At 33.1% G+C, this 26,404-nt stretch overlaps 1 protein-coding gene across 1 annotated transcript; it reads right to left on the bottom strand.

Annotated features, from left to right (window-relative positions):
- Positions 1-1,277: 1,277 nt before the first annotated feature.
- Positions 1,278-26,315, bottom strand: LOC118184225 (meiosis-specific nuclear structural protein 1-like). Its single transcript, XM_035353861.2, has 6 exons — positions 26,038-26,315; positions 25,663-25,911; positions 14,218-14,633; positions 10,744-11,131; positions 5,494-5,624; positions 1,278-2,141 (listed from the first exon to the last, which is right to left on the bottom strand). The coding sequence occupies exons 2-6, from the start codon at positions 25,904-25,906 to the stop codon at positions 1,890-1,892; spliced, it is 1,431 nt and encodes a 476-aa protein (XP_035209752.1). The 5' UTR covers positions 25,907-25,911; positions 26,038-26,315; the 3' UTR covers positions 1,278-1,889.
- Positions 26,316-26,404: the final 89 nt, after the last annotated feature.

Below are 26,404 nucleotides of genomic sequence, written 5' to 3'. Positions count from 1 at the left end.
ATTTCAGTTGAACTATGACACCCGAAATTTTTCGCGATTACGATACTTCCTTTACTTCGTACAAGGGAATAAACATTGCAGCATAATTTTCTATTGATCATACACATTTCAGGCTGAGTGAATGAAAATAATCAATATCTTGAGAAATGAAATATTAGAAACGATAAATTAAGCTGGACAGCATTAAAAATCAGGAAAATTAATTTTCCATGAGGAATACATTTTACGCTGTTTCTCTCAGTCGGGTTACATTTAAAATGGATGCTTAGCAGTTAACATCAATGGTCTACACTTTAACTGTCAATTATGTTTATGCAATTATGTCAATTATGTTATTATGCCCATTCACTGCAATTTTTTTTTACTTTTTTTTTACATATGACGCTACCAGTTAAAATATTTGCCAGCGATATTTTATAAAGAGTTTTAAGGGATTAAAAAAAAAAAAAAAAAAAAAGCTTAATATTTATTTGTTTACTTTATTAAACATTTCTTTCAATGTAAGTCGTTTAAGTTGCTTCGTTTTATGTGATAATACTTTCTCTTTAATTCTATAAACAGACATAATTTCTTGTTCACTTACAAAGTTCCCCTGTTCAAGTCCCGTTAATTGCTGTGCCGAGAATACCGACTAACTTGTCAATCGAAATTTTTTCGTTTTCACTAACCTCTCTGTCACATTCTTCATGTCTTTATCCATTTTTTGCAGCAATTCCACTTTTTGTTTGTTGGACATCGAACCATACTTTCGTTTTCTAGATCCTTTGGAAGTTCCAGCATCGGAAATTCTATTTGACATAATCGAAAGTTTACTTTTATAAAATTGCTCTTACAGTCTGCAAAAAATAATAAGCGGGATCCAATTCGAAGATTAAGGAACAATGCAGTCATTAACATTAACTGAAATAGATAATTAGATAATTTTAGCATACACCGTCCGTTATACATTAAACGCGCAGGCGAAAACGTATTCTGCACTTGCGCACACGCGTATGCACAGTAGTCAAGGTATTACGCGCACGCGTAAAACGCCTGTGCGCACGTGCCAACGCGGCGCATGCGCAGAAAGTTTTTAGCTTTGAGGTCCGGATTATAGATCATTCCGGATTATGGGTGTCCGAATTAACGACTTTTGACTGTAGTTACTATGAAAGTTAAGCGGAAAAGGAAATACATATACATAATTGAAACACTGAAGCAAATGTTATAATTTATGAAAATATTTGTTCTACATATTTATTATTTCTACATATTTTGTTGTTCATCGGTTTTTGCGTTATTGAATATTTATTTATTTATTAATATGCTTTTAAGACAATTTTTTGTTTCCTTATCATGCACTTTATGTAATTTTTATTACTGGTCATTTAATGCATTCGTATGATTTTAACTGTTCACTGTTTTGTGGTACTAATAATTCTGAATCAATATTTTTCTTTGGTTATAAAGCTAAAATTGCGTGTAGTGTGACAATCCAAAAAGAGTGGAAAGGCGAAGACGCGTGTAGCATCTAAATTGTAAACGGATTGTTGAATTACAATGACGCCACTACTCTTCACGTCCTAATAGTAATTACGAAATTCCCTTCATAATCCTAGTGAAAAATTAATTCTCAAAAGAAATTTAAAACAAATCTTATTTTCTATCACACGTTTAATAAAATAACCCAATGTTCAGTTTTCGAGTAATTATTAATTTATATATAAGATGAACATTAAAGTTAGAATTAAAACAATTTAAGGGAATGAATCGAACAGCACAAAAACGAAAAATATGATTTAAAAATTTATGATATGTAAAATGTCACACTATTGAAATAAAATTTTCAAATGATTATGGTTAAAGTATGAAATTTCAAATCACATGAGCTACTTGATTAAGTAACAGTTTCAGTAACTGCAACTTTTTCTCGAGTAAAATTGTCTAAATTCTTCACCTAGACGTTCTAATTCTTCATCATTTTTAAAAACGCCTTTGGGAAGGTAACCTAGTAATTCCTTGGCATGGTCTTTAAGAAATCTTGCCCTTTCTTCTTCTACCATTTTTCTTCTTTCAAATTCTATTTCTTTGTGATATTCCAGATCAGCCATTTCTCTTGCCCGTTCCATGGCTTTTCTTTTATTCTTTTCTTCAATCATTTTCTGAAAGATAAGAATAAAAAACAAAGAATATTTTAAGAAAAAAGCAAAAAAGTTTTAGATATTTTAATGCTCAATTTATTAAAAATATAAGAATAAATTTATAATTCATATTACACAAATTAAAATAATTGCTTCATAAACACTAGCTAAATGACACAAATAGACAGTAACAAACCAAAGCATTAAAAGCCTCTTAATAAATATCACCTGTTTTTCGTTTCGAAGCTCTTTCAATTAAAACCAAAGATGCTCAATTAGATTCATATTACGTGACTGTGTTCATATGACAACATGCAAAGAAGTTCAATACCATGTTTCGGAAATCATTCCTTAACATGTAAGGATTTATTTTTTTTTTAATCAGTTATTTTATGTTAAATAAGGTTACTTTCATTCTCCTTTTCCGTTTTCCTGACAAAATGCAAATTTTAGTTTGCGCATATTCAAACAAGGTAGAAAGAGATAGCACTTAAGGTTTTAGATTATTGAATCAGAGCGTGTTCCGCCTGCTGAAGACCACGTTACTAGTTGAATCTCTTCGATTGCAGTCTGTCTGCGGCGTTGCTTTATTCTTGCCATCTGAGGTTGAGCCAACTTGCGCATTATTCATTCTGTGTAGCCTTTGCAGTTACGACTTAGCTTTAACTTGAATTTATTACTCTTGAGTTACACCATAAATGCTGGCTAGTTTTGTAAGCCTTCTGTTAAATTACGGAGTTATAATAAAATGATCTTTTACACCCTTCTAATGTTCTCTGTCAGATTACTGTTAACGTGCTCAATTAAAACCGCTCTCAGACTTGCTAGCTATCCTGAACTGCGCGTTGAAAGAAAAATTTCCTGGAACCTTCGCTTTGAGCAAATCTGATTAGTCGGCCTACTTTAAGAGCTCCCAGAAGTATATATTCTCTCCTTCCTGTCCCAAGCAAAACAGAGCTGTAGGCGATACTTTTTCTTCAGCCTCGTAAAATGTCCCGAATAAGTATGCGCAACAGTTTGAGGAGCGAACTGTGGCGCCTTGAAACTTTTCGTACAAAATTAGTATCGGAAATTTTGAAGAAAAGCTACTTAAAGCTCCTCTATACGTGATAATTCCAAAAGTACGTAATGATGGCTTACAGGTTGGAGAGTTTACAAATGTCATATGCAGTAAAATTTATGTTTCGAATGGAAGAGGCATTTGAGATGGTGCGGTATATGTGGAATATATAAATTTAAAATTATGATACTCGCTTCTTTGGCTCATTTTTTAAATGGCCATAGTACATTGCGAGTTCCCTGTTAACTGCCTTCTGGAATTAGATACAAGTATTGGGGAGGGGGAATTTGTGCAACTTTGTGTTCCGTCATACTACGAGTCTAGGAAGCCGTGACAATTTACTTCAATTCGTTACAAGGGTAAACAGCTTCACACAAAGCGTTGTCAATGTACCTTAGAACCGTGTCTTGTCTGTTGGGTATTCCCTAGTTAATAATATGTATATTAACGCAGGAGGACTGCAAGTTATTTGGCTAAATAGTACAATATATTTATACTTCACTACTTGCTAGCAGTTGGACATTGCAGTACCACATTATTCAAACAATATAGTCATTATCGTATGACGGACATACATGTCAGGAATGCGCTTTATTGCACCATGATCTCGTACCTACATTAATTCTCGTAAATAACCAAATACTACATTATGTTTGTCAGCCCGCAGCTGCAAATCGGGCCCACATGCCACTTTATTACGTCCGATTCTGTTTGTTGCAGGCGATTTTGAAATGGCATGAACTTATTGCGTTGTTCATATGCTTAATCTTCCCTTAAATTTTGCGGCGATTGTTGTCTGGTTAGCTTCGTTTATAGCTCTCACCTTTATTTTACAGGATTGACAGGCGATATCGCTCTTTAGGAAAATATTGATAGGTTCAGCATCTGTTCAAGACTCTACGTTTATACATAAGAATTTAACGATTCGCATTCAGATAATTCACTACATTCTTTCTTAAAAATCACTAACCCGTTTTGTCGAAATACTACTCTACCACTAATTTAAGTCTTTTTATCATTTAGACATGTTTCAGGTAATAAATGAAAAGACAACAGCGTCAAGTCGGCCTTTTAACATTCAAAAACTGGTACCGAATACTATAATTTATTTGCCAACAATTTTGCTACACTGTTTAACCACAAACCGTTGTCCCTTTTGTAAGCTTTATATCTAGCGAGCTAATCTACTGAATGGCTTGCAAATCATTTGCTTAATTTGTATGTGTACACTCCCACAGAAGTTTGCAGGGCAATGCATTTATATTTCATGATGTGACATTTTATCTGTCAGGCAGTGTATGTAGTTTTTACAAAAGGGACATGGGACATGCGACGGGGGACGTAGGCACCACCCCTTTACCGTCGGTTAATTGGTGTAGCGCCACGTCCACCAATATCTAGAGTTGAACCTTGAGTCTTTCAAAAGAGCAATTACATGGCCATACAAGGGCTGTTAATATTTAGTATTACATTCTTGTTTGCTGGTTAACATATTCTATGGATAACGTGATTTACAGAGTTACATACTGACTTTGTCTCTCATTTTGTATGCCGGAAATGAGAGACAAAGTCAGTATGTAACTCTGTAAATCACGTTATCCATAGAATATGTTAACCAGCAAACAAGAATGTAATACTAAATATTAACAGCCCTTGTATGGCCATGTAATTGCTCTTTTGAAAGACTCAAGGTTCAACTCTAGATATTGGTGGACGTGGCGCTACACCAATTAACCGACGGTAAAGGGGTGGTGCCCACGTCCCCCGTCGCATGTCCCTTTTGTAAAAACTACATACACTGCCTGACAGAGAAAATGTCACATCATGAAATATAAATGCATTGCCCTGCAAACTTCTGTGGGAGTGTACACATACAAATTAAGCAAATGATTTGCAAGCCATTCGGTAGATTAGCTCGCTAGATATAAGCTTCCAAACATTGCGCGAAATCATCAGTTTTGGTGGCGTTGCAAAGACTAAACACACATTTACCAGCCTTTTCCGAATGCGGTGAACAAGATGATGACGCAGTTTAAGACGTTGCTGCCATACTCAGTGTCAGCGAACGGACAGTCAGCCTAGCCATAAACATAAAGACACTAAAACACTTTTAGTTCAGCTAATAATATCAATTCAAAATTTGTGAATATTTTTTTAGCATTTTGTTTTATGGGATTATTTAAAATTCAATAATTTTATAAGACAGCTGTTTTAATATATTCTTTACAGAAACCTCTTCGCTCCAATTGAATTATTATCAGTCAAAGAGTAATCGCACTTCAAAATATCAAAATTTATAAGTCTTATACAAACCTGTGCCAAACGTCTATGCTCAAGTTGCTTCTGCCGTCTTTTCTGTTGGGACATAAACTCTAATTTTTCCTCTTCATACAGCCTTGCCATCAAATTCTCTCTGAATAATTCATCTTCCTTTTTCTGTTGTTCTATAAAAAAGCATACTTGTGAGCATTTAATACTAAAAATGGAATATTCAAATCCTTGAACCTCGTGAATTTTGAAAAAGATTCGAGATTCAAAACCTCGAATCTTTGAACTTTTCCATGACCCGAACCTTTCAAATCCGAACTCCCTCTCCTCTAAAAAATTAAGCGCATTAACTCAGAATGTTGGAAAAGTTAGTTTTGTTGACATCCAACAGAAGCTTTTGCAGTTTCAATGATTTTGGACCACCAGTATTACATGGCGGCTCTCAGTGCCACATTTTTAATTTTCATGAAGGAATTTATTGCTCCATGTTTAGTGTTTATTTGCGTTTACCCCAGTGGTTACTGGAAAATAAGAAAACTTCGATGTTTAAAAGGAGTCAAGAATTTACCTTTAACTTAGCATAAAAACAAGAATTAATAAATGAGAAGCTGTACTTTTACTGGCTTCTTTTTGAACTGAGACAGAGAATTGAAAAACGAAAAAATAGTTCTACTGTTGCTTCATAACCTCCTGATATCATGCTGGGGGATCAGCATCAGATTAACATTAGATTAGTATTTTTCACTGCATATACGACTTCTGTCATTCAGTCTTTAGACTGAGGTACAAAAACTTTCAAATGTCATTACAGAAAAGGGGTCATTCAAAAAAAGATAAAAAAAAATTGAAAAAAAAATTGAATTAAATGTGAAAGGTGCAAGCACTTCAAAAGAAATAACTAATTCGATATCTTTGCTAGAGGCATATTATAGTCCACATATGGCAAGCAGTCTCCCAAAACGCAGTTGAAAATTGCTTTAAAAATGTGCTTTTTATTTAGAGAAGCCATCAAGGAACTACAAGCTATTTCTAATATTTCGGATATCAGTGACGGGACTTTTTGTTTCAGCATATGATATAAAAAACTTCGGAATAATTGTAGTACAATTATGGTATAAAGTATCGATCTAGAAAAATACATCTTGTAAGTAAATATAATGCTTTTGAAACCAATAACTTTAATTTAACCGGCATTCTTTGAAATACAGTGTTGCGTGCGTAGGGGTTCGTAATAAATTGAACACACAATACCCGATGATAGCTTGATAAAATTTATTTTACCAAAAGAAACACTTAACAGTTCTGGCACTTTCCATAAAAATCGTACAGCTATTCAGAGTAATACAGAGTGTAATCAGTGGTTACACTTTAAACAACTAAGAACGTTAAACTCAAAACAATGCAAAGCGCATCTAAAGAGCGAAGCTAACACGGATATCTCAACACTCCGAATTCAGCTTTGAACTAGCAACAAATTAGAGCAGATTACTCTATCCGGTCTTATATAGTTTTCACCCGACTGCCGAGAAATCTCTAGTAAATTCCATTTCTCGAAATTACTGGAAGGCAGATACGGCTAAAGTTAAAACTAGGATGCCGAATACAGTTACACTTGCATATTATGATTAATAACATTTATTCAGTTATAATACCCATTATAGTTACACTGGGACCGGACCAAAAGATGGGCAAATGGTCGCCAAGGTTGGCGACTTTGCGCCAACCTTTGTCATCAAATTTGACTAGAAAGTCAAATTTGATGACAAAGATTAGTCGCCAATTGGCAATAAATATCTCCTCAATTTAGCAAGATAGCCATTTACTCAATGTTAAATAGACCTGCCCCTGTATTCTTACTTTTCGACACAGCTTCGCTTCTTGAGAATTTTTATGCTACATTACACAAATTAAACACTAAAATTTCATACATCATTTTATTAAAATTATTTACATACGTACAACATTCGTAAGAACAGAATAAAAATTTTTAGTATACCTATTGATGAGTTTAAGTGCTTTTTAATGAGTTACGTACTCATTAAAAAGCAAAAAATTCGTCGGGTACTTAAACAATTATTTTCACAAATGTTATTATATTACTGTGATAAGAAAAAAAAGTATGAGTTATTCCATGAGATACATTCAACAGAGCCGTGCCAAGATATTTTTTCATCTGAAGTAAAAAGATAAATGCGCGCCGCTTTACACACACACACACTCATATATATATAATTTAGAAGTAATAGGCATGTTTAAAAGCTTATGCTAAAAAATACATTTGATTCTATAGTTCCTTTGCAAAAATGTAAAATCATGCAACAACTAGAAATAACAATAAACTAGTAAAGCTATTTCATAAAAGCTAAATGTTAAGATTACAAATCGAGATGACTTCATAATCAAAATCAAAACGGGTGAGAAAAAAATTAATAAATTTTAACGCACAATTTTAAAAAAGACTCTTGTAAAAATTAAATATATTTCCAAAACACAGTAAATATGTACAAAAAATTGCAACAAATGGTAAAAAGCTCAACTCGAGGTTTGAGCCGGATTTGTCAAAGGGAAAGCAGTTCAAAACTCGAATCAAGTTAATACTTATAACGCGTTTCGTCAAACGACAATAATTGAGACTATAAACTTAATTTCACTAATAAAATATTCCAACTTAATTATCTAAAAATTTTTTGAATAAATTTTTGAATAAAATTTTTTTTAAAGAAATCACTATAAAAAATATTTTTAAAGTCTCAATTATATCGCTCTTTTCCCTACGCGCCATAACTTAAATTGAAAACGTAAACTTACTATTAAACAATAAAAACTTTACAAGAAAGTCAAGTTATGCAAAGGTACAATTAAAAATAAAATAGCTAAAAGGCTATTCACGAGTTGTAATTTAAATTGTAAATGTAATACAACTACACAAGAAAGCCTAGTTAGGCAAATGTACAATTAAAATAAATAGCTATTAGTCTAACCAAAATAGCTATATTTATATTAAACAAAAGTAACTGTATTAAATCAAAACATCATAATTCTTATTGCATAATTATACCATAATTCTTAAAGTATTTTTAATCGTAGCTTTATAAATTCAGCAAAATAAGTCAATTATTTACAACTTTCAAATGAAAATGTTAAAAACTCTTTTTGTGATAAATAAGAAATAACATCGAAATAGACATTGCATTTAGTTCCAGGTTTTCTTGCAATTCTTCCTATTGGTTTATTAATTTAAATCGGCCGAAGCTTATTACCCCTAATACTAACTGATAAATTTAAAAACTGGATTAAAGTAATTTTCAAATTCGTATAGCTTTTTTGGCAACAACTCTACTAGTGATTCACCTGAGGCAAGAGCCTCACTTGCCTCACCCTTGTCCCGACTCTGTTGGTGAATATTTATTATATCCTCTTTTAAAGTAATACCCTTTAATTGCAATGCACCTATGCCAACGGTTCTTCTAACCCTCGAAATCTGTTATAAATTCCTTTTCATAAAAACTGTCATGAATCCTAGCGAGTTTCTTTACTCCATTAATAGACTTAAAGCAAGAAGTGACAGTCTTTAAAAACTGTGGAAATGAGAAAAAAACTATATGGTCTCATATCAGATGAATCTAGAATTTGTGAAGCATATTTGTTGAGTTTTTAGCGAAAATTCATGAATGTGATCAATTTTAGCACTTCCATTATTCAGATTGTTTTCTATGAACCGCTTCACACAAACGCTGCAAAATACTAAAATAATTTTTTTTTTTTTTTTTTTAAAGTTTAAGCAGCTGGTAGAAGTTCATGATGCATACAATATAGCAGTCGAAGAAAATAGTATTACCTTTTGTTTTTAACCGATCTGATATTATTTTTTTCGTTTTGTTTTGCTTCACCTTTCAAGCGCTATTTTTGATTGTTATACTATTTTTATATCAAAAGCATAGACTCATGTGCCATAATCGTACTAATGTATTTAAGAATTCAGGCTTGAAAAAACTTTTCTCGGGCCATTTGAATGTATTGTTGTTTTTGAAACACCTCAAAAAGCGAAGCACCAGGAGCCCAATGATCTTCAAAATCGTATCCAGATAATTTAGCAACTTGTCCAATATTATCCATAACTATTAAATGACGTTTGTCTGACTTGATCGGCATGTTCCCCATTACAATCTATTATTTTAAAATCAGTGCTTCAAGGTCTTACTGATCTTCCCGTCATGTGCATTACTAATATGTGTCGTTATTAACACACTAAGGGGATTAGGGGATTTTAGCAAACTGGAGAATTCCACAATCTTTTGCAGCTGCCGTTACGCCGGTTATGAGGCAAGTCAGGGGAGAGAAAATGCCCTTGAAATATCTACTCTGAAATAGCAGACTATAGTTGAAACAGATTGCCTACCTCAACGCGATTCATCTGAGCCGCATTTTCTAACTTCCCTAAATATCCTATAATATTTAAAAAAAAAAAAAAAAAAAAAAAAAAAATGTGATACTGTCCTCAAAGGTGTTTCAATGTTCATTACTCAACTATATTGGCCAGTTTGAGAAATCACTATAACAAAAATATTTTTTTCATTAAAAACGAATTCATTTGCAAACGATAAAAGGAATCGAAATACGGACTGTTACAAGATGCCGATGAAAAATTGTAATAACTTCTGAAAAACTTTTCAAACGATTTCTTACGCACACGTATTCTGAATGAATCGTTTTCGATACTTTTATCATAGTAGCACACAACTTCACATTCTCCTTTTGATTTTCTGAAGGTAAAATTTGTTGAATATCGCAGAGGGGAGGGTGCATGAAGGTAATTTGTTATTCATTTACAATAATTATTACAGATGAATAACAAAATTATTGTAAGGGAGGAAATAGTAAAAATAAACACAACTAGGTAACCGAAATTGCTGTTCATTTCCTTACTCCCCATGCTCCAACAAGCATGGGCTAAGGACATACTAAGGACATGAAACATACTAAGGACATGAAAAATTATCGGGAATACCACAGAGGTCTGTTACTTTAGAATAGGCATTATTCTCCTTTTCGCCCTGTTTCCTCGTAATTATGGTACTGACAGCTATGGAAGACGGTCGAATCCTCTACTGGTTTTATTTATTTTTACGCTTCATCAAAAGATGAACTACAGTCTCATATTAAGGTAAGAAAATAAGCGTTGTGCGCTGATGACGATGTGTTACGTCTGCAAATGGGGAGGGTCGAAAAGACCTTGAAGTGCCCATTATAAAGTGAACAAAATTTTTAGAAGGTTAACTGTGTGGAATGGCATACCTTCCTTTTGTTTCTTTATATACAGCTGTATTTTATGTAATTGAGCAAACTGTTCTCTCAAATCAGCTTTCGCTCTTTCTGAATCTTCAGCTTTCTCTCTCTCATAAGCTTCTTTCTCTTCGATAGCAAGCTCGGTCCGAAGAAGTTCTTGGCGAGATTTCTCAGCATACATTTCCTCAAGATGTGAGAGTAGCTCTTCTTGCAACTGTAACCGCTGGTTGGTAGTTAACTGTTTCTTCTCTTCTATTTCTTTGGCTCTCAATTCTTGAGCTTTACGATATTCATCAATCTTCATATCTTCAGTGCCTTCTTTCAACTTTTCTAATCGTTGCATTTCTTTGCGGACATTTTGTAACTCCAACGCTTGCCGATGTAATTCCTTCTGTGCCTTAATTTAAAAAAAACTGAATGAAGCAATAGAATATGGTTAAATAATATATTTACATGTAACAAGAACTTCTCAGACATGACAGGCCTTAATGTTTCGAAAAGAGGACACAATAAATAACATAAACTATCCATTATCAGGCAACGTAAGTATTAATTTACATTTCAGTACCATAAATGCAACTATATACTTGATAACTAAAGCTTTTAATAATTAGTGGATACTTCTGTGTGGATTTTATACTATTATGTCTATGCTTTATAATTATGGATAACTATGCTTCATAATTATGAATTTCAAATTGGCGTTTCCTGAATTAAAAAAAGTGAAGTTTTAGCTGCAATATGATTATCTTAAATCATGTTAACTTGAAGAATGAATGAAAATCCTTATGTTTTAATCAAATCTCAATTTTTTCCCCAGTTAAATCAATGAGGGATTTAATCATGTGGAACTATTCTTCTTAGCCTCTTGTAAAGACTACGTTAATGCAAAGTGCATTGATTTAAGTTCAGAGAAAGAAAAACGAATAACATAAAATGATATTTGATTAGTTACAGTTATTCTTATTAAGGCATTTTAATTAAAAATGAGGAGGAAAAAGAAATGTGTGTGTACATATACAGAAAAATACTGACAAAGCCATTAAGCCTCTAACAGATGCATCAAATCATCTCAGATGCAAACCTACAGTAGGGATCTTTCATTCCCGACGATAACCTAAGTTTTTCAGGATTTTAACTTCTGCATGTATAGTTTTTGGATCAAAACTCCAAGTGTTTGGACTAACTAGAAACACTGCCTATCAGAATAATTGAAAAATCAGATCATAGGATTGCCTTTTTTCTATAAGACAAATGCATATTTATTACGAACCAAGAGAGGAATTTTATTTTTTTCGTTCATCATATTTTAATCGGAAGAGATTTAAATTAGAAGTATTTTTACTGCCGTAATTTTTAAATAATGTAAATATCGTACATAGCTTAATTTTCCCTTAGTTTGAACTTTCTTGTATTTTGCTTTAGCAATTCAAGAAGTATGCAAGACCCTATCAGATGACTTCTCCTCATCACGTGACAGTGCACATCGATCCGTAAAACAAAGAACAGTAAGCTCTTTTTTTTCGCGACAAAATTAAATTGTGAAATTTTCTTCTTTATTTACAAATGCTCACATCCCATTCTGGCTCAATGAATCAATGAACTTAATTTTTATTGACGTAGGCCCTAAAATTAACACAGTATCCTCTCTTTATTTTTATTGAACTCGAATTTAATAAAGAATTATTTTTTATTCCAGTATACAGAACATAAAAATACATTTTCCATTCATAAAAAATAATGTTTATATCAATGTAAAATAATAAAATTTGCTACAAAACGCATATTCAGATTTTCCTTTAATAGTTCAGTTAGCTATAAAAATTATAAATAATTATAAAAATAAAAATTAATCTATCAATATTGATAGATTAATTTTAAATTATTAATCCACAGATATATTAAATATTAATCCACAGATATATAAGTGATAATCACTGTTAATTTACCATCTAAAAATTACACAGATATTCTAAATTACTGTTGTTAAGATAGGAAATAATTTTTTAATGCCCTACCCAAAAGCTATATGCTTGTGAGAAGACATATACAAAGACTTTCTTGTCAAATATTTAAAACAACTTACGAAGTAATCTTTTGAAATATTTGCAACAATTATACACTTATACACACTCATATATGATAATTTTATTTTTTAGAATAGTCAGCTTTTCTTTTCGGTTTTGCTAGAAAATATATTTTTTTGAGTTATAGAGACATTCTCCCTTCATTAAAAAAAAAAAAAAAATAAATAAAAATCTGAAATTTTTCAGATTTTAAATTACGTCCAAAGGGGCGTTTTTCAACGTTTTGTGTGTTACCTTTACTTATTAAATGTCATGTTCTTTGCACTTAAACTATAAAATTCAGTTCAATAGCAATGTAACAAAATAATCTTAAAATGAGCATATCTTTAGAATTTCCGATACACAGTTCCGCGCGCTGGAGATAAAAAGTTTTTTCTCTCCCGTGGAGTGTTGCCGTTGCTCGCTTTTAAATCGTTGAGTTTGTTACTCAAATATTCGTTAAAGTTTTACAAAATATGAAATCGATAATAAAACAAATTCCAAATTTCAAATTTGGGCTTTCAGATGCCCATATTCGTAGAAGGATTACGTCAAAGTTCAAAGTTTGATAGCTCTAGGTACCGTTGCTTTATGACAATGCAAGAAATATACATACAATTAATGCAGTGTTTTTCATTATTTAATTTCTTCAAATATAATGCAGGACTCTAACATTTGGTGGCAACAGTTTGAAAAGTGATTTGCCGTTTATAGTGATTCAACGCAAAATTGCAAAACGAAAACAATAGTCCTTCAGGGACTAAGCCCCTTTGAACTAAAAATTAAAAAAAAAAAAAAAAAAAAAAAAAAAAAATCTGAAATTTTTCAGATTTTAAATTACGTCCAAAGGGGCGTTTTTTTTAACGTTTTGAGTGTTACCTTTATTTATTAAATATCATGTTCTTTGCACTTAAACCATAAAATTCAGTTCAAGAGCAATATCGCAAAATAATGTTAAATTAAGCATATCTTTAGAATTTCCGATATACACAGTCTCGCGAGCTGGAGATAAAAGTATTTTTTTTTTATATATAACGTTGCCATTTCTCGCTTTTAAAGCATTGAGTTTGTAAATCAAAAATTCGTTAAAGTTTTACAAAATATAAAATCTATAATAAAACAAATTCCAAATTTGGGATTTCAGATGCCCATATTCGCAGTAGGATTTCGTCATTCAAAATTCGATGGTTCTATGTACCATTGTTTTATCACAATGCGAGAAATAGACAATCATTTATGCAGATTTTTCATTATTTAATTTCTTCAAATATAATGCAGGACTCTAACATTTTGTGGCAACAGTTTGAAAAGTGAACCGACGTTTATAGGAGTCCGACGCAAAATCGCAAAACGAAAACAATAGTCCTTCAGGGACAAAGCCCCTTTGGACTAATAAATAAATAAAAATAAAAATTACCTCAATTTTCTTTTTAGCATTTATAAAATCCTCTTCCTCGATTTTCTTTTTTATTTCATCAATAGCAGATCTTTCTCTCCTTTGTTGTTCTTCGCCTACTGTCTCTTTTGCAGCTTTATAATTCTGCTGTTCTGCCAATTCTCTATGGTACTTCTGTCGAGCCCGAAATTCTAGTGCTTGCTGCTCCTTTAGTTCTTCTTCCATTTTCTTTTTCTCACGAGAAATAGCTTCAGCTTCCGCTTGTATTTCTTTCTGTTTCAATTCCAGTAAAGCTTGTTTTTCTGCTATCTGCATGGCCTGGTCTTTAGCTACATCAGCCATTAGAAACTTTAGACGAAGATCTCTGAGCTCAGGTGACGTCTCCCACAGTAATTGGCGCATTTTCTCCTGCCTTTCAGCGTTTTTCTTACTCTCACCTGAAAACAAATAAAATCACTTACATCTATAACTCTGAAACTGATATAATTTTTTTCTTTCTTTTTCGCGTCTTAAGCATTACTTTTAAGGACTATGAAATGAAACTTTGTCAAGTCATAATCAAGACATTTTAGGCAGAAAAGTGAATTTTCATTCCACGATCATGACAGGATGTTTTTCAAACACTGATAACTGGATTTCCGATAGTAAAATTGACAAATTAACATTCTTAACAGAACCTTTGTCGCTCCCTTCCGGGAGATTCCACATGCTTAATTGGCTTTTTATTCCCGGAAATTAAAATATTCCTTGGACGTATTAATATTAAAATGTTTGAAAATCACTTTTTACCACAAGGAAATGACGTAAATACTGGAAAAAGAGTATTAAATGATTGTTATCTATGTCAAAAGAAGTCATGAAATAATGCGTTTCACTTAATCAGCACATAATTGTCCTGATAAAAATTCTTAATTACAAATTAAGAAAGAAGGCAATTTTAAACACACAAAGCTTCATTTCTGATTTATCTGTGACGCAGAAAATTTATTTTCTAACATACAAGGTTAAATTTATCGAAAAGTAAGACTAAAATCTAATTTGAAAAATAAGTGTACTTTCTGGTCAGAGTTCTTGGCTGTTGTCTTGTCCGCATTACATGGAACAATGGTTGCCACAGCCTACTCCGAAGAGAGGTTGAACTTCTAATTTCTACCCCCAATTTTGAGGAAGAGCACTCCGGGGGGGGTAGGTCCGAGAGTTTTCCCACCCCTCTCTTCTCCCACCAATCCACAAGAGAGAACTTTCGGCTCAACGCATATTTAGAGTACCGCCATGCCGCACCGACAGACACCCATGTCTTCTCCGGAATTCGAAACCGGGCCCTTCAATACCGTAGTAGGCTCCCCTAACCACTATACCGTCTGGGCGACTCTGGACAGAGTGAATGCTTAAAATGATATTTAAAACAAATGCTCACGAGTGATTTCGTATTTCGCACCAAAAGTGTCCAAAGGGATTTCTGCGCATACAGCTTGAAACTCATCCCAAAGTGTGTTTAGCTTGCATGGTTTACGACGGTATCTGGACACCCAACTTTTACCCTGCCCTACAAGAAAAAAATCGAGCAGTGTAGTTTCACGGGCGTACTCGAAAATCGATTGGTCCCCTTCGTCCTATCCACTGGCCTGGTACACTTTAATCCAGGTATACTCGCACATCTCTCTGATAGTGCGCGCTACACAAATGGCAGGGAAAATAGAATCAGCAAGTATTGTAATTACTGTATTTCTTCAAACGGAACCTTCGAAACGGAAAGGTCCAGTGAATCCTCTAGGACAGCATTTCTGAACCTGTGGTACGTGTGCCTACAGAGGGTACGTGAAATAGTCTCAGTGAGTACGTGGAAAACCCTGATAACTGTATTTCCGATAGTAAAATTGACAAATTAACGTTCTTAATAGAAACTTAACCTTGATAAATAGACTGAATATAACAGAAAAGAAAAAAAAGCTGTTGTAAAAACTGGCATTTCAAACCAAAATTATATTTCATTATGAAAATAATTAAACTGAAATTTTAATTCACAAAGATATGAATGTTTTAAATTCAGTTTAGGTACATATTTTACAGGCAGGATCAGTATCTGTCGAGAGGTATAAGACTACTAGCTGACACTTGACAATAACAGATATATTAAATATTTTGCTTATACAAAGCAGGACAGCAGTTCGACATTGTGTTCTGCAATTACATTTATTTCTGCGAAGATCCCAGAGTTAGCCGTCGGTTAGTTGTAATTTGTCCATTTCTTTGTCTCAGTGTTGCCAACCATATTATAAATATACTATTTGTACGATATTTAAAACTTCATGTTCGATCAAATTTCGGAATGGATATAGCACATGCATTGCACTATAATTCTATATTATCAATATGCAAACTCAGAATATTTACAAATTATAATAACATATAGCCTACTCTAAAATATTTTCACAAAATTATAATTTGAGAAACTACTTGCACCACCATCTAGTACTCTATGGTCGAACTGATGTACAGTACATCTTAATAAGGTTGGCAACAATGCTTTGTCTGTCTCTCAAATTTTATCATCACAATATTAGTTTTAATCCATTCGTAGCATGCTTTCAAAATGAATAATACAATACTTTAGTAATTATTGCGAGTTGTATTTTTTCCAGCACGGATCAATGGTTAAAAATTTGGCGACATTAAGAAAAGAAAAATTACTGAATTAGTAATGATCCCATTCCATCATTGAGTACCAGTTCTTGCGAGGAGCAACCTAAGGAGAAGTCGCATATTAATGAAATGAAACTTTCAGTTCCAGTTTTGCAGTCGGGAAAAGTGATAAAATATTGTGAAGAATATATATGGATTTTTCACTCATAATGAAGAATCCTTGTCATATGGAATTTCATTCATAATCCTAGACCTGAATGTGTTGTTTGAAGAGAAGTACTTTCAAACAGCGGTATGAAGCTGTCAATACTTACTCGTCATCTGTAAACTAAACACTCAGATTTCAGAGACAAAAGTTTGACTTTTAATTAAATGTTTGCTCAAAAATAAAAGTAAAAACAATATCTTTAACGTACCAATCTTCTGCTTGTAGTAATGAAAATGTTGTTGACGCCTCTTATCGCATCAGATACTAGTATATCGCCATGGTAGAAATTTCGGAAAAGCTGATTTTGCCCAGCATTAATGATGAAGTTTTTTCTATGTGTCCCGTAATATGTTTACAAAATTATTGCTGTCCCCCTCTCCAATGATATAGTCTCTCGTAGAATCAAGGGAATTCTGATGATATAGAGGAGACGATGATAAAAGAAATCACTAACACCATTAAATATTTTCCATTCAAGTTATTGACAGTACTAATGTAGCACAATTTCTTGTTTTGATAGTTATTGTAAGGCATTAGAAAAAAAATTAATTTATAGAATAACTTTTGCTTTGTCAGCTTCGTTCTGAACTTACGACAGGTACTGATATATTTTATGACACTGATTCCTACTTTACTAAAAAGGTAATAAAGTGATCGGAATGCTGTGGATTAAGTACTGACGACAGGTTGTTACTTTGGTTTCCACGAATGTATCAAAGCAATAGCTCTCCTGGTAAAGCGGACACCTTGTTGCATCCATCGTCAAGCCGCATCGAAGTCCCTTCCTACTGCTCTGAAAGAGGTTTTGGATGATTCTATAAAAGTTGTCAATTTTATCAGATACCACCACACGAATTCAAGGCTATTCTCATCATGGTGACAAGAAAGGGGACATTTTCAAAACCCTATTCTTTCATACTGAGGTTTGATAGCTGTCTTGGGGTAAAGTTCTTACCAGTTTGAGCTTACACATGAAGTGTTTTTTGAGAATCACCCTTTTCGACTTACATTTAAATTAGATTGTCATGAATGCTTCAAAGCGTTGCATATATGTCCGATATCTTTCAAAAATTAAACCAGTTCTACGTGCTCCTTCAGAACTGCGCAGTAACTACTTTCCAAGTTACTGACAAAATAGAATTTTGGAAAAAAAAAAAAAAAAAAAAAAAAAAGAATAAAAAAATAGAATTTTGGAAGCTATGTATTGAGAACAATTAACCCAAAGGTTTTGAAACATTACACAATTTTCTCTCTGAAACGGATCTTCACGTATCTCAAGAAATTAAGAAGAAAATCATACAATACCTAAATGGACTGAAGGTAGCTTTCGAAAAATATATTTCCAAACATAAAAAAGATTACCATTGGATTGCGTTCCTTTTCAGTGAAAATTATTTCCAATGTACATCTTTATCACTCTAGGAAAAAGTTGGTTGAACTGAAAACGGATTTATCACTTAACGTGCAATTTGAAAAGAAACCCCTCATCTCATTCTGGACTGACTGGAAGAAAGAATATCCTGAACTATTCAACAAGAATATTACAATTCTGCTACCGTTCACAAGCATTGTTTGTGAAGAAGAGTTTCTCGTACAGCATTAGTGAAGAAGGTCGTCTACAAAAAAAATAAGTACAGGAACAGATGTAACATAAGTTCAGACTTGAGGCAGTATTTGTCCTTTTCTGATCGGGATTTTAAATTACTGAGTGCTGCCAAACAGCCTCAAGGTTCCCATTAATGCGCTCATATTTCAAAATTTAATAATGTGCACCCTTTCGCATTACTAGTAAAAATAAAAATGTCTATGAATTATAGCATTATTACTGTACGTATGCCTGTAGATGTTAGCAATTATACATAATGGGGTTGGCTTCGGTATATGGAGCAGGGATGATAGGTCAAGCGGTATGCAAGTAAAAAAAAAAAAAAAAAAGGTTGAGAAACGCTGCCCTGGGAGACAAATTCACAGTATTTTCAACAATAGTGTGGGATTATGTTCAAGTTGTGCTTACTGACAGTTCTTCCAAGTTTTAATTATGCTTCATCCACACACAATACAATCTACAAATCCTGGTTCTCGTGTACCGATCTCCTGAACCCTTTCACAAAGTTGTACCCTGCGATCTGAGTCGTCTTCATTTAGCTGTTGCACCACTCTTGAAAGTACACACGTAACCTGTCTTTCTTCAGAATGCGTAGCATGCTACTAGCACTTACATATCTCTCACATAACCCTGGCATTGAAGACTTTTGTGACGCACGCTGAAACAGTTCTGGCATAGTAACTGAGAATTCATCACTTGTATCCGTACAAGACGGCCCTGATTAGCCTTTCTGCACACAAGCAATGTTTCTTGAACCTCAAATTGTCTCGTAGACTCGTAAATGTAACCTCGAAGGTAGATCAGTCCCATACTCACATCTATAGTCTCTGAACCGCATCAATATTCTTAAACGTCCGTTACTACTTGATAACCTGCTTTCGCTTTTCAAAGCTAACGTGCGTCCGCCATGTTGATGTTACTCCCTTACCATTCACTGAGTTGCCCAGTCAGATCTCGACAATTCTGTTGCCATTTGTTGAAGAAACATAATATTACTTCTCCCCAGAAGTTTAACTTAATAGGTAGGAAAATAAATTTTCTCTGACAGTTAAATGTGTGTATACATTTTTGACGACCTGCTAATGAACTAATTTCCTTCTCGATAAGAGCTGACGAAAGTTGACTAATGACAATGCCAGTAAGTGATTTTCTTAGCTATCTCATTAAGTTCATCATACAGGAAGGGTTTTTCTCTAAACCGCGGATTATCCTCCGTATCTATCCAACGTGTATTTTACAGACTACATGTATTTATCCAGGGGCTTGTTGAACACTGCCCAAAAAGTGCTTACTAACCTCTGGATCTTTACTTTTCTTCCGTGGGCGTGTCTTGCATTCTTCTCATCTCATGGTGCACAGTCTCAGCATTAAACTAATCTGTTCCGGTATTAACTTAAAAAAATTACAAACCCAGTATCACATATGTCAGCGAATTATTGGTAACATAAAAATACGCGATACTTTTCATTCTTAACCTGCCCACTCACCGCCGCACTGACTATGTACTAACAATACTGAGTAGTATATTTTTTGCTCCAACAACTCTAAACAATGTATACCTCCTACAACATTTCCAAAAATGTTTTCTTGTAAGAAGTTGTAAGTTGTCCTGTAATTTTTCTTGTACTTCGGACCCATGTCTCCCACAATGCTATTGACTATGCTACATTAAAAACTACCTGCGATGGGCAAGTAGTTTTGATTCTTTCAACAACATTGGGTTCAGCTGTAAATGAGAGACTTTCTGCTTATCCCGGGATGAACGATCTTTCAGACAACAGTCTGAGTCACAGCTTCCTACTTAGCCTTTCTGATGGTTATCAACGAGCTCACCTTGCACCTCAGAACTCGCATTGTAAATTTTTAATTGGCAGATATCGCAGGTATTTGGGATGAAGGAATCCCTTAATCTCGCAACACCAAAATGTTAAACGACTTATCTTATTGTTTTCAACATCTACATTTTTCGTTCTGTTATTCTCACCTCTACTTGACGATTGTCACTTTGTTTCCTCGACAAGTTATATTGCTGATATCAATTTCTAGTTTTTTTTTTTTTTTCTTTTTCTTTTTTTGCTGAGTCCTCCGACACTTTTCCGCCCAAATCAATTATTGCAGCTACCAATGACCATATTCTCGAATATAGCTATTTTCGGCCTTCCTACTGCTTTCGTTCACAGCGAATCGGGATTCCTCTCTTCAACGAAATCCTTCACACTTGATAGCAACCAAGGCACTTTCATCTATATGACTTCAAAATCCAACTTCCGTACATATAATAACTTTACGATTACAACTTTCTGCAATATAACCTCAGTCACTTCTTTCCGTACTGCCTAATAATTTCCGAATAGCTCCGACTTCAAAAAAGCCCTAATTCTTCACCAAATACTACCTTGAAAACATGAAATTTATATATCTTGCTGCCAGGTGCACGTAACCCTTCGGCAGTTCCGAGATTAAGCAATTCTCTCTTCCCAGATAAGATTCCCAAATCTGTATACGAGCTGCATTCGTTTGCGCGTACTGCGGTGCGTAACTGAAATGGGAGCTAAGCTCCTTGATGACCATCAAAAGGTTAATAATCTTTTCCTAATGCATTTGAACCTTACCAGCAGGCGAGTATTTAAGACCGCTGAATGCTGGCAGTTCGATTTTGGCATTTTGCAACAGATCAAAAGAGCTAATTTTTTAGTATAATTTAACATAATTGTTTAATATGCTTAGTACAAATTACATCATCTCTTATTAAACGATTATAATTAAAAGAATACTTGTTCAAATCATTATGCACAATTTCCCTGTTTAAATCAAATAATGAGACATTACAGTCAAATTTTCTGCACTGAGTCTATATTTTAGAAATTTTAGCATGGGGGAGGGGAATTAAATCCATCTGACTACATCATTAAAAGATGGAATGAAAAATACGCTGTCATGCTACCACGAATAAATGTAACTATTAACTTTGTTAATATTTGAGTATTCTTGTAAATATTCATGAAATGCAGCAAATACCATGGTATGTAGAAAATTAAAATTACCAGACCTTTTCTAATACATACACTCATGTCCATAAATTAAGGATAATGCAAAATCAGGCAAAGGAAGGGTTAGAAGCAAAACAAATTTGACTTATTTGTTAAGCTTATTTATTAAATAAAAGGTAAAGAGCAAAAAAAGATGCTATATGTTTGATATTATTAAAAAAAATAGCAATTTTTTCTCCCTGGAGCAAATTAAAAAAAAAAAAAAAAAAAAAAAAAAAAACCTATTTACAAAAAACCAATATTACATGGTTGGTATGATTGTTAATATATTGTATGTCTCCCAGACGATGCAATGCAGTCCGTACAACGCCTAGGCATGCTGAGTATCAAATTATCGATCTGATCTTGGGGGATATTACACCACTCAAAAAGCAATGCTCTCCGAAGTTCCGGTAGACATGTAGGAGGAGGTTGACGGGCTGCAACTCGTCAGCCAAGCATGTCCCACACGTGCTCTACTGGATTCATGTCCAGTGAGAATGCTGGCCAGTCCATACGGGTGATATCCTCCGATTGAAGGCATTCGCTTAGGATGTTTGCACGGTGAGGACGGGCGTTGTCATCCATAAACACAAATAGTGCACCCATGGCGCCCCGAAACAAAAGTACATGTTGTTCTAGAATGACGTCTCAATAGATTTGGCTTGTCATGGTTCCAATTTGAATATGCAGGTCAGTTCTGGAACCCAGAATAATTCCACCCCAAACGAGCACTTCTGCACCACCGTAACGGTGTCGTTCAATGATGTTTTCTTGGTGGTAACGGGTACCTGGATTTCTCCATATGAAAGTCCGGCGAGAATCAAACTGCAAGCTAAACCTGGACTCGTCGGAAAACATCACGTAAGCCCACTGTTTCGGTGTCCACAATGCATACTCTCTACTCTAGGCTAACCGTGTGAGTTGCAGTTTTATTTATTTATTTTAGAGTTCGATTTCCGCGTGACTCCGAATTATCCTTAATTTATGGACATGAGTGTATTTCAAAGGATTTATGCTATTAATTCTCTGTCAGTTGCAGCATTTTCAACAAATTCACTTATTATGTATGTGCAATAGTAGCTTAAAAACAGATTTCAATAGCAGAGTTTTATTTTCTTTCTTTCTAAAGTTCAGCAACAGTATTTTAGCCATTTCCATAAAAAAATAATAATTGTTTAATAACCGAAATATGATACTATTATAAAAGTATTATTATTGGTTACAGATGGTAATAAACCACCTGTAACAACCTGCCTCTTTTTTTTTTTTTTTTTTTTTTTTTTTAATGCAAATTCCATGGTAAAACCGGAAATGGAAAAATTTTTGGTGCCTCCTTTTTTCTTGAATATATATGGACTAGATGTCCTATTAATCTAGCCTAGCAATAATACATTGCTTAATGGTTAATCCAGCCCTGAGTCCACATATTATTTCCCCAAGCACATTATTATAATGATGTATATAATAAATAATATGCATCATTATATTGTGTTAAAATGTTTATTTTGTGACCACATGGGATTAAAGTTTTAAAAAATGTATGGAATAAACATTATTAAAATTTAGTTTAAACAAAATAAATGTGAAGATTTTTGGTAAAATAGCTATTTGTGATCAAGAGCAAAAAGTAAAGATTTCAATACAAGAAAACAAATACAATCTTATTGAAACAATCAAATGGAAAAAAAAAAAAAAAAAAAAAATTGTTTTTATACTAAATACATTATTTTTTGTATGATATTGTATTTAATGATAAAAGATAAATAATTGAATAATCTGATTATGATAGCAACAGTATTCAATAATTTTTAACAAACAATTATAATCAAAAACATAAAAATACTTGACATATGTGAAAAAAATTATATCAGTAATAAAAATAGCTTTGGCATATCACCTGAAATAAAAATGCTACAACATTTAATATACGTTCCAAGAAATCAAGCATATTTATGGAGTAGCATTTAAAATACATGATTGAAGCTGATAAAAACAGATAGAGATAATATTCTATTTTTCTCGCATACTTCACATAATGTTATATTTATCTTTTCTGCTCATTTACTGCATATTGCCACAATATAAGAATTCAGTAACAAAGGTGTTTTCTTTACAATTGCATATTTAAGGTGGTATAACAAAAGTAATCAATATTTGTGGTAGCCTACTGCCCTAATTCAAGTATCAAATGGTAAAGCTCCCTATAATATAGGAGTAAATATAGGAGAAAAGAAAAAAGTGAAATGATTTGTGTTGAATCTTTGGACAAATTTACTTTAGTTCTCTTGTCCTTGGTAAAGAACAAAAGTAAAGAAAAGAACTAAAAGTTCTTTTCTTTACTTTTGTTTGTTTGCGAATAATGTACTTCATTAATTTAGGTTCATTATTTCATTTTTCAATTCACAACAGCATTAAGCACAGAACATTAATCATTGTAGAGTCATTAGGTTATACTGAAGCAGGAGACATGAAAAATGTGCAATGCTCTGACAGGGACTCGAACCTGGACATCTAGAATATGCACCAAGTGTGCTATCATTACACTGTGAAGGCATGCAAAAAGGAGTGAGAAAATACCTTATATACTTTCCCTTTAAAGGGCACCTATCGCCAAGCCCTGGTGGTGAAGAATCATCATCCACCAAGTTTTTTTTTTTTTTTTTTTTTTAACTTTGGATGCCACTGTAAAGACATTAGGATGTTTTTTTTATTGCGGAAGATGTGACAAATGAGCAGTACTGGGACTCTAAGCCTAGACCTCTTGAATATGTGCTGAGTGTGCTACCATTACACCATGAAGGCAGGCCAGAAAGGAGAAAGAAAATACCCTATATACTTCCTCTTTTAAAGGGCAATTGAGGATTAAGGGACCCAATCATCAAATCCTGGTGGTGATGAATTATCGTCCACCACCTTTTAGCTTGGGTGCCACTGCAGAGTCATTAAGTTTTTTTTGAAGTTAAGAGTACATGAAAAACGAGCAATGCCCTCTCCGGGACTCAAACATGGAACTTCTTGAATACGAGCCAAATATGCTACCGTTACATCACAGAGGCATGCAGAAAGGAACAAAAAAATACCTTATAACATGAAAAATCTATTTTCCTCCTTCTACGGTAATTTTAACTAAGTTATTTTATTTTTTTCAATGCATATTAGCAACACTGATATTAATGATTCAAATATATATTTTCATTGAATAAATCAGTGACAAGAAACATAATAATCTTTTGATAAGAATTGTTTTCCTGTTGTAAGTTCCCTTTTGTTTTCAATAAAGGAATGAAATCTACTGAATCCTTCTTCAAGAATACTGAGAACGGTGTTTTTATAATTTTTTAGGAGCTTAATGATAATATCGTAATACATAATTTAACAAATGAAGGGCTTCTGTACAAGTTATTTGCATATTATCTTAAATTACTATCATCTAGTTCCATATAACATAATAGTAACACACTATTTTATGCCATCTTAATGTATGATCTTGAACTCTGTTAGCAAAAAATTTTATATCAGAAACAGGAAATGCAATTCAATCAAAAATAACATTGAAATTAATAAATAATTTTCATATACTTTCTCATATGCTTTGTGACAGCAATGTAATCAAAATGTGCATTTAGGGCTAAAGCTAGACTTTTTGTTGCTCAGTGCATATTCTGTACTTTCTAAATTCTAATCAATTTTCTCCTTAAATTCCGCTGCCTCATTTAAGTACATCAGAAGTCTCAGCCCTGTGTGCATTTCAAATGTTCAATATTAAAATTTGGTACTGAATATAAAATGTACTTTGAGTTTTAGAACTGCTATAAACTTAATATTTTAGTGCAGTTTATAACCTGAATGTGCAAAATGCAGTATTAAGCAATCTAATAAGGATGCAATGATCAAAATTATATAGTAAACGATGGATGTATAAGTGGCAAAATGTATTAAAATAGCAAAGTGTGATCTGAATAATCCATCACAAATACCTAACTCTTTTCCAAGCGATTCTTCACACAACTGTAGATTTTCTTTGCATTTTTTACCATGAAAAGCTCGAATGGAATTTTTTAAATCATCTTTTATAGAATCATGTTGATAAGGAATGTCAACAGATGCATCTTTTCTTGCCTGCAACTGAAGTTGATTTCGCAAAGCAAAATCTTGTTTCCTTTGCTTAGCCTCTTCGTGAAGTTTCATACGATGTTCTTGATCTTGAAATAATTTAATCATTTTACCTAACACATAAAAGAAATAAGTATATATATATTCTTTTTTTCAAATAGTCGAAAAGAATTAACAGCGATACAGATTAGTTAAATTTAAAAAAAAATTCAAATTAAAGTATTAATAATTTCTCTCACTTAGCGAAAGAAGATTAGTTCAAGAGCATAAGTGATGATTTCCTGGATTTTATATTTTAAATGCTATTTTTACGCTCCAATTTACGTCAACAACAATTTAAAATTTGTGCTTAACATAAACATAAATTTGTTTACTCTATGGTTGCGGTTAATAGACCTTGAAGAAGGCTTGTCATCAAACAAAATTTTCATGAAAATATAACAGGTCATTATTGAAAGAATTCCTATCTTTCTAAGTTTATTTAAATAAAATGGCTTTCTGGATACATATTTTACAGATTATGCGAAAATTTTACTCTGTGCGCCATTATTGTGTTAAATTAGTTCTAAGTCTGAAAATCTGTGCGTAGATTGCAGACTGATTTTC

The sequence above is a fragment of the Stegodyphus dumicola genome, chromosome 3 (assembly GCF_044657685.1).
Source record: "Stegodyphus dumicola isolate Sdum_Otavi_A_Nest chromosome 3, ASM4465768v1".
Taxonomy (NCBI): Eukaryota; Metazoa; Arthropoda; class Arachnida; order Araneae; family Eresidae; genus Stegodyphus; species Stegodyphus dumicola.
This window is presented reverse-complemented; position numbering and strand designations above follow the sequence as displayed.

Bases quoted from the DNA above. Each gene is read 5' to 3' on its own strand.
- LOC118184225 (XM_035353861.2), bottom strand. From the start codon at position 25,906: ATGATTAAATTATTTCAAGATCAAGAACATCGTATGAAACTTCACGAA. The intron at 11,132-14,217 runs GTAATTTTTATT...TTTTAAATTAAG, and splicing joins ATGCTAAAAAGAAAATTGAG to GCACAGAAGGAATTACATCG. The intron at 5,625-10,743 runs GTATGCCATTCC...GCTTTTTTATAG, and splicing joins TATAAAGAAACAAAAGGAAG to AACAACAGAAAAAGGAAGAT.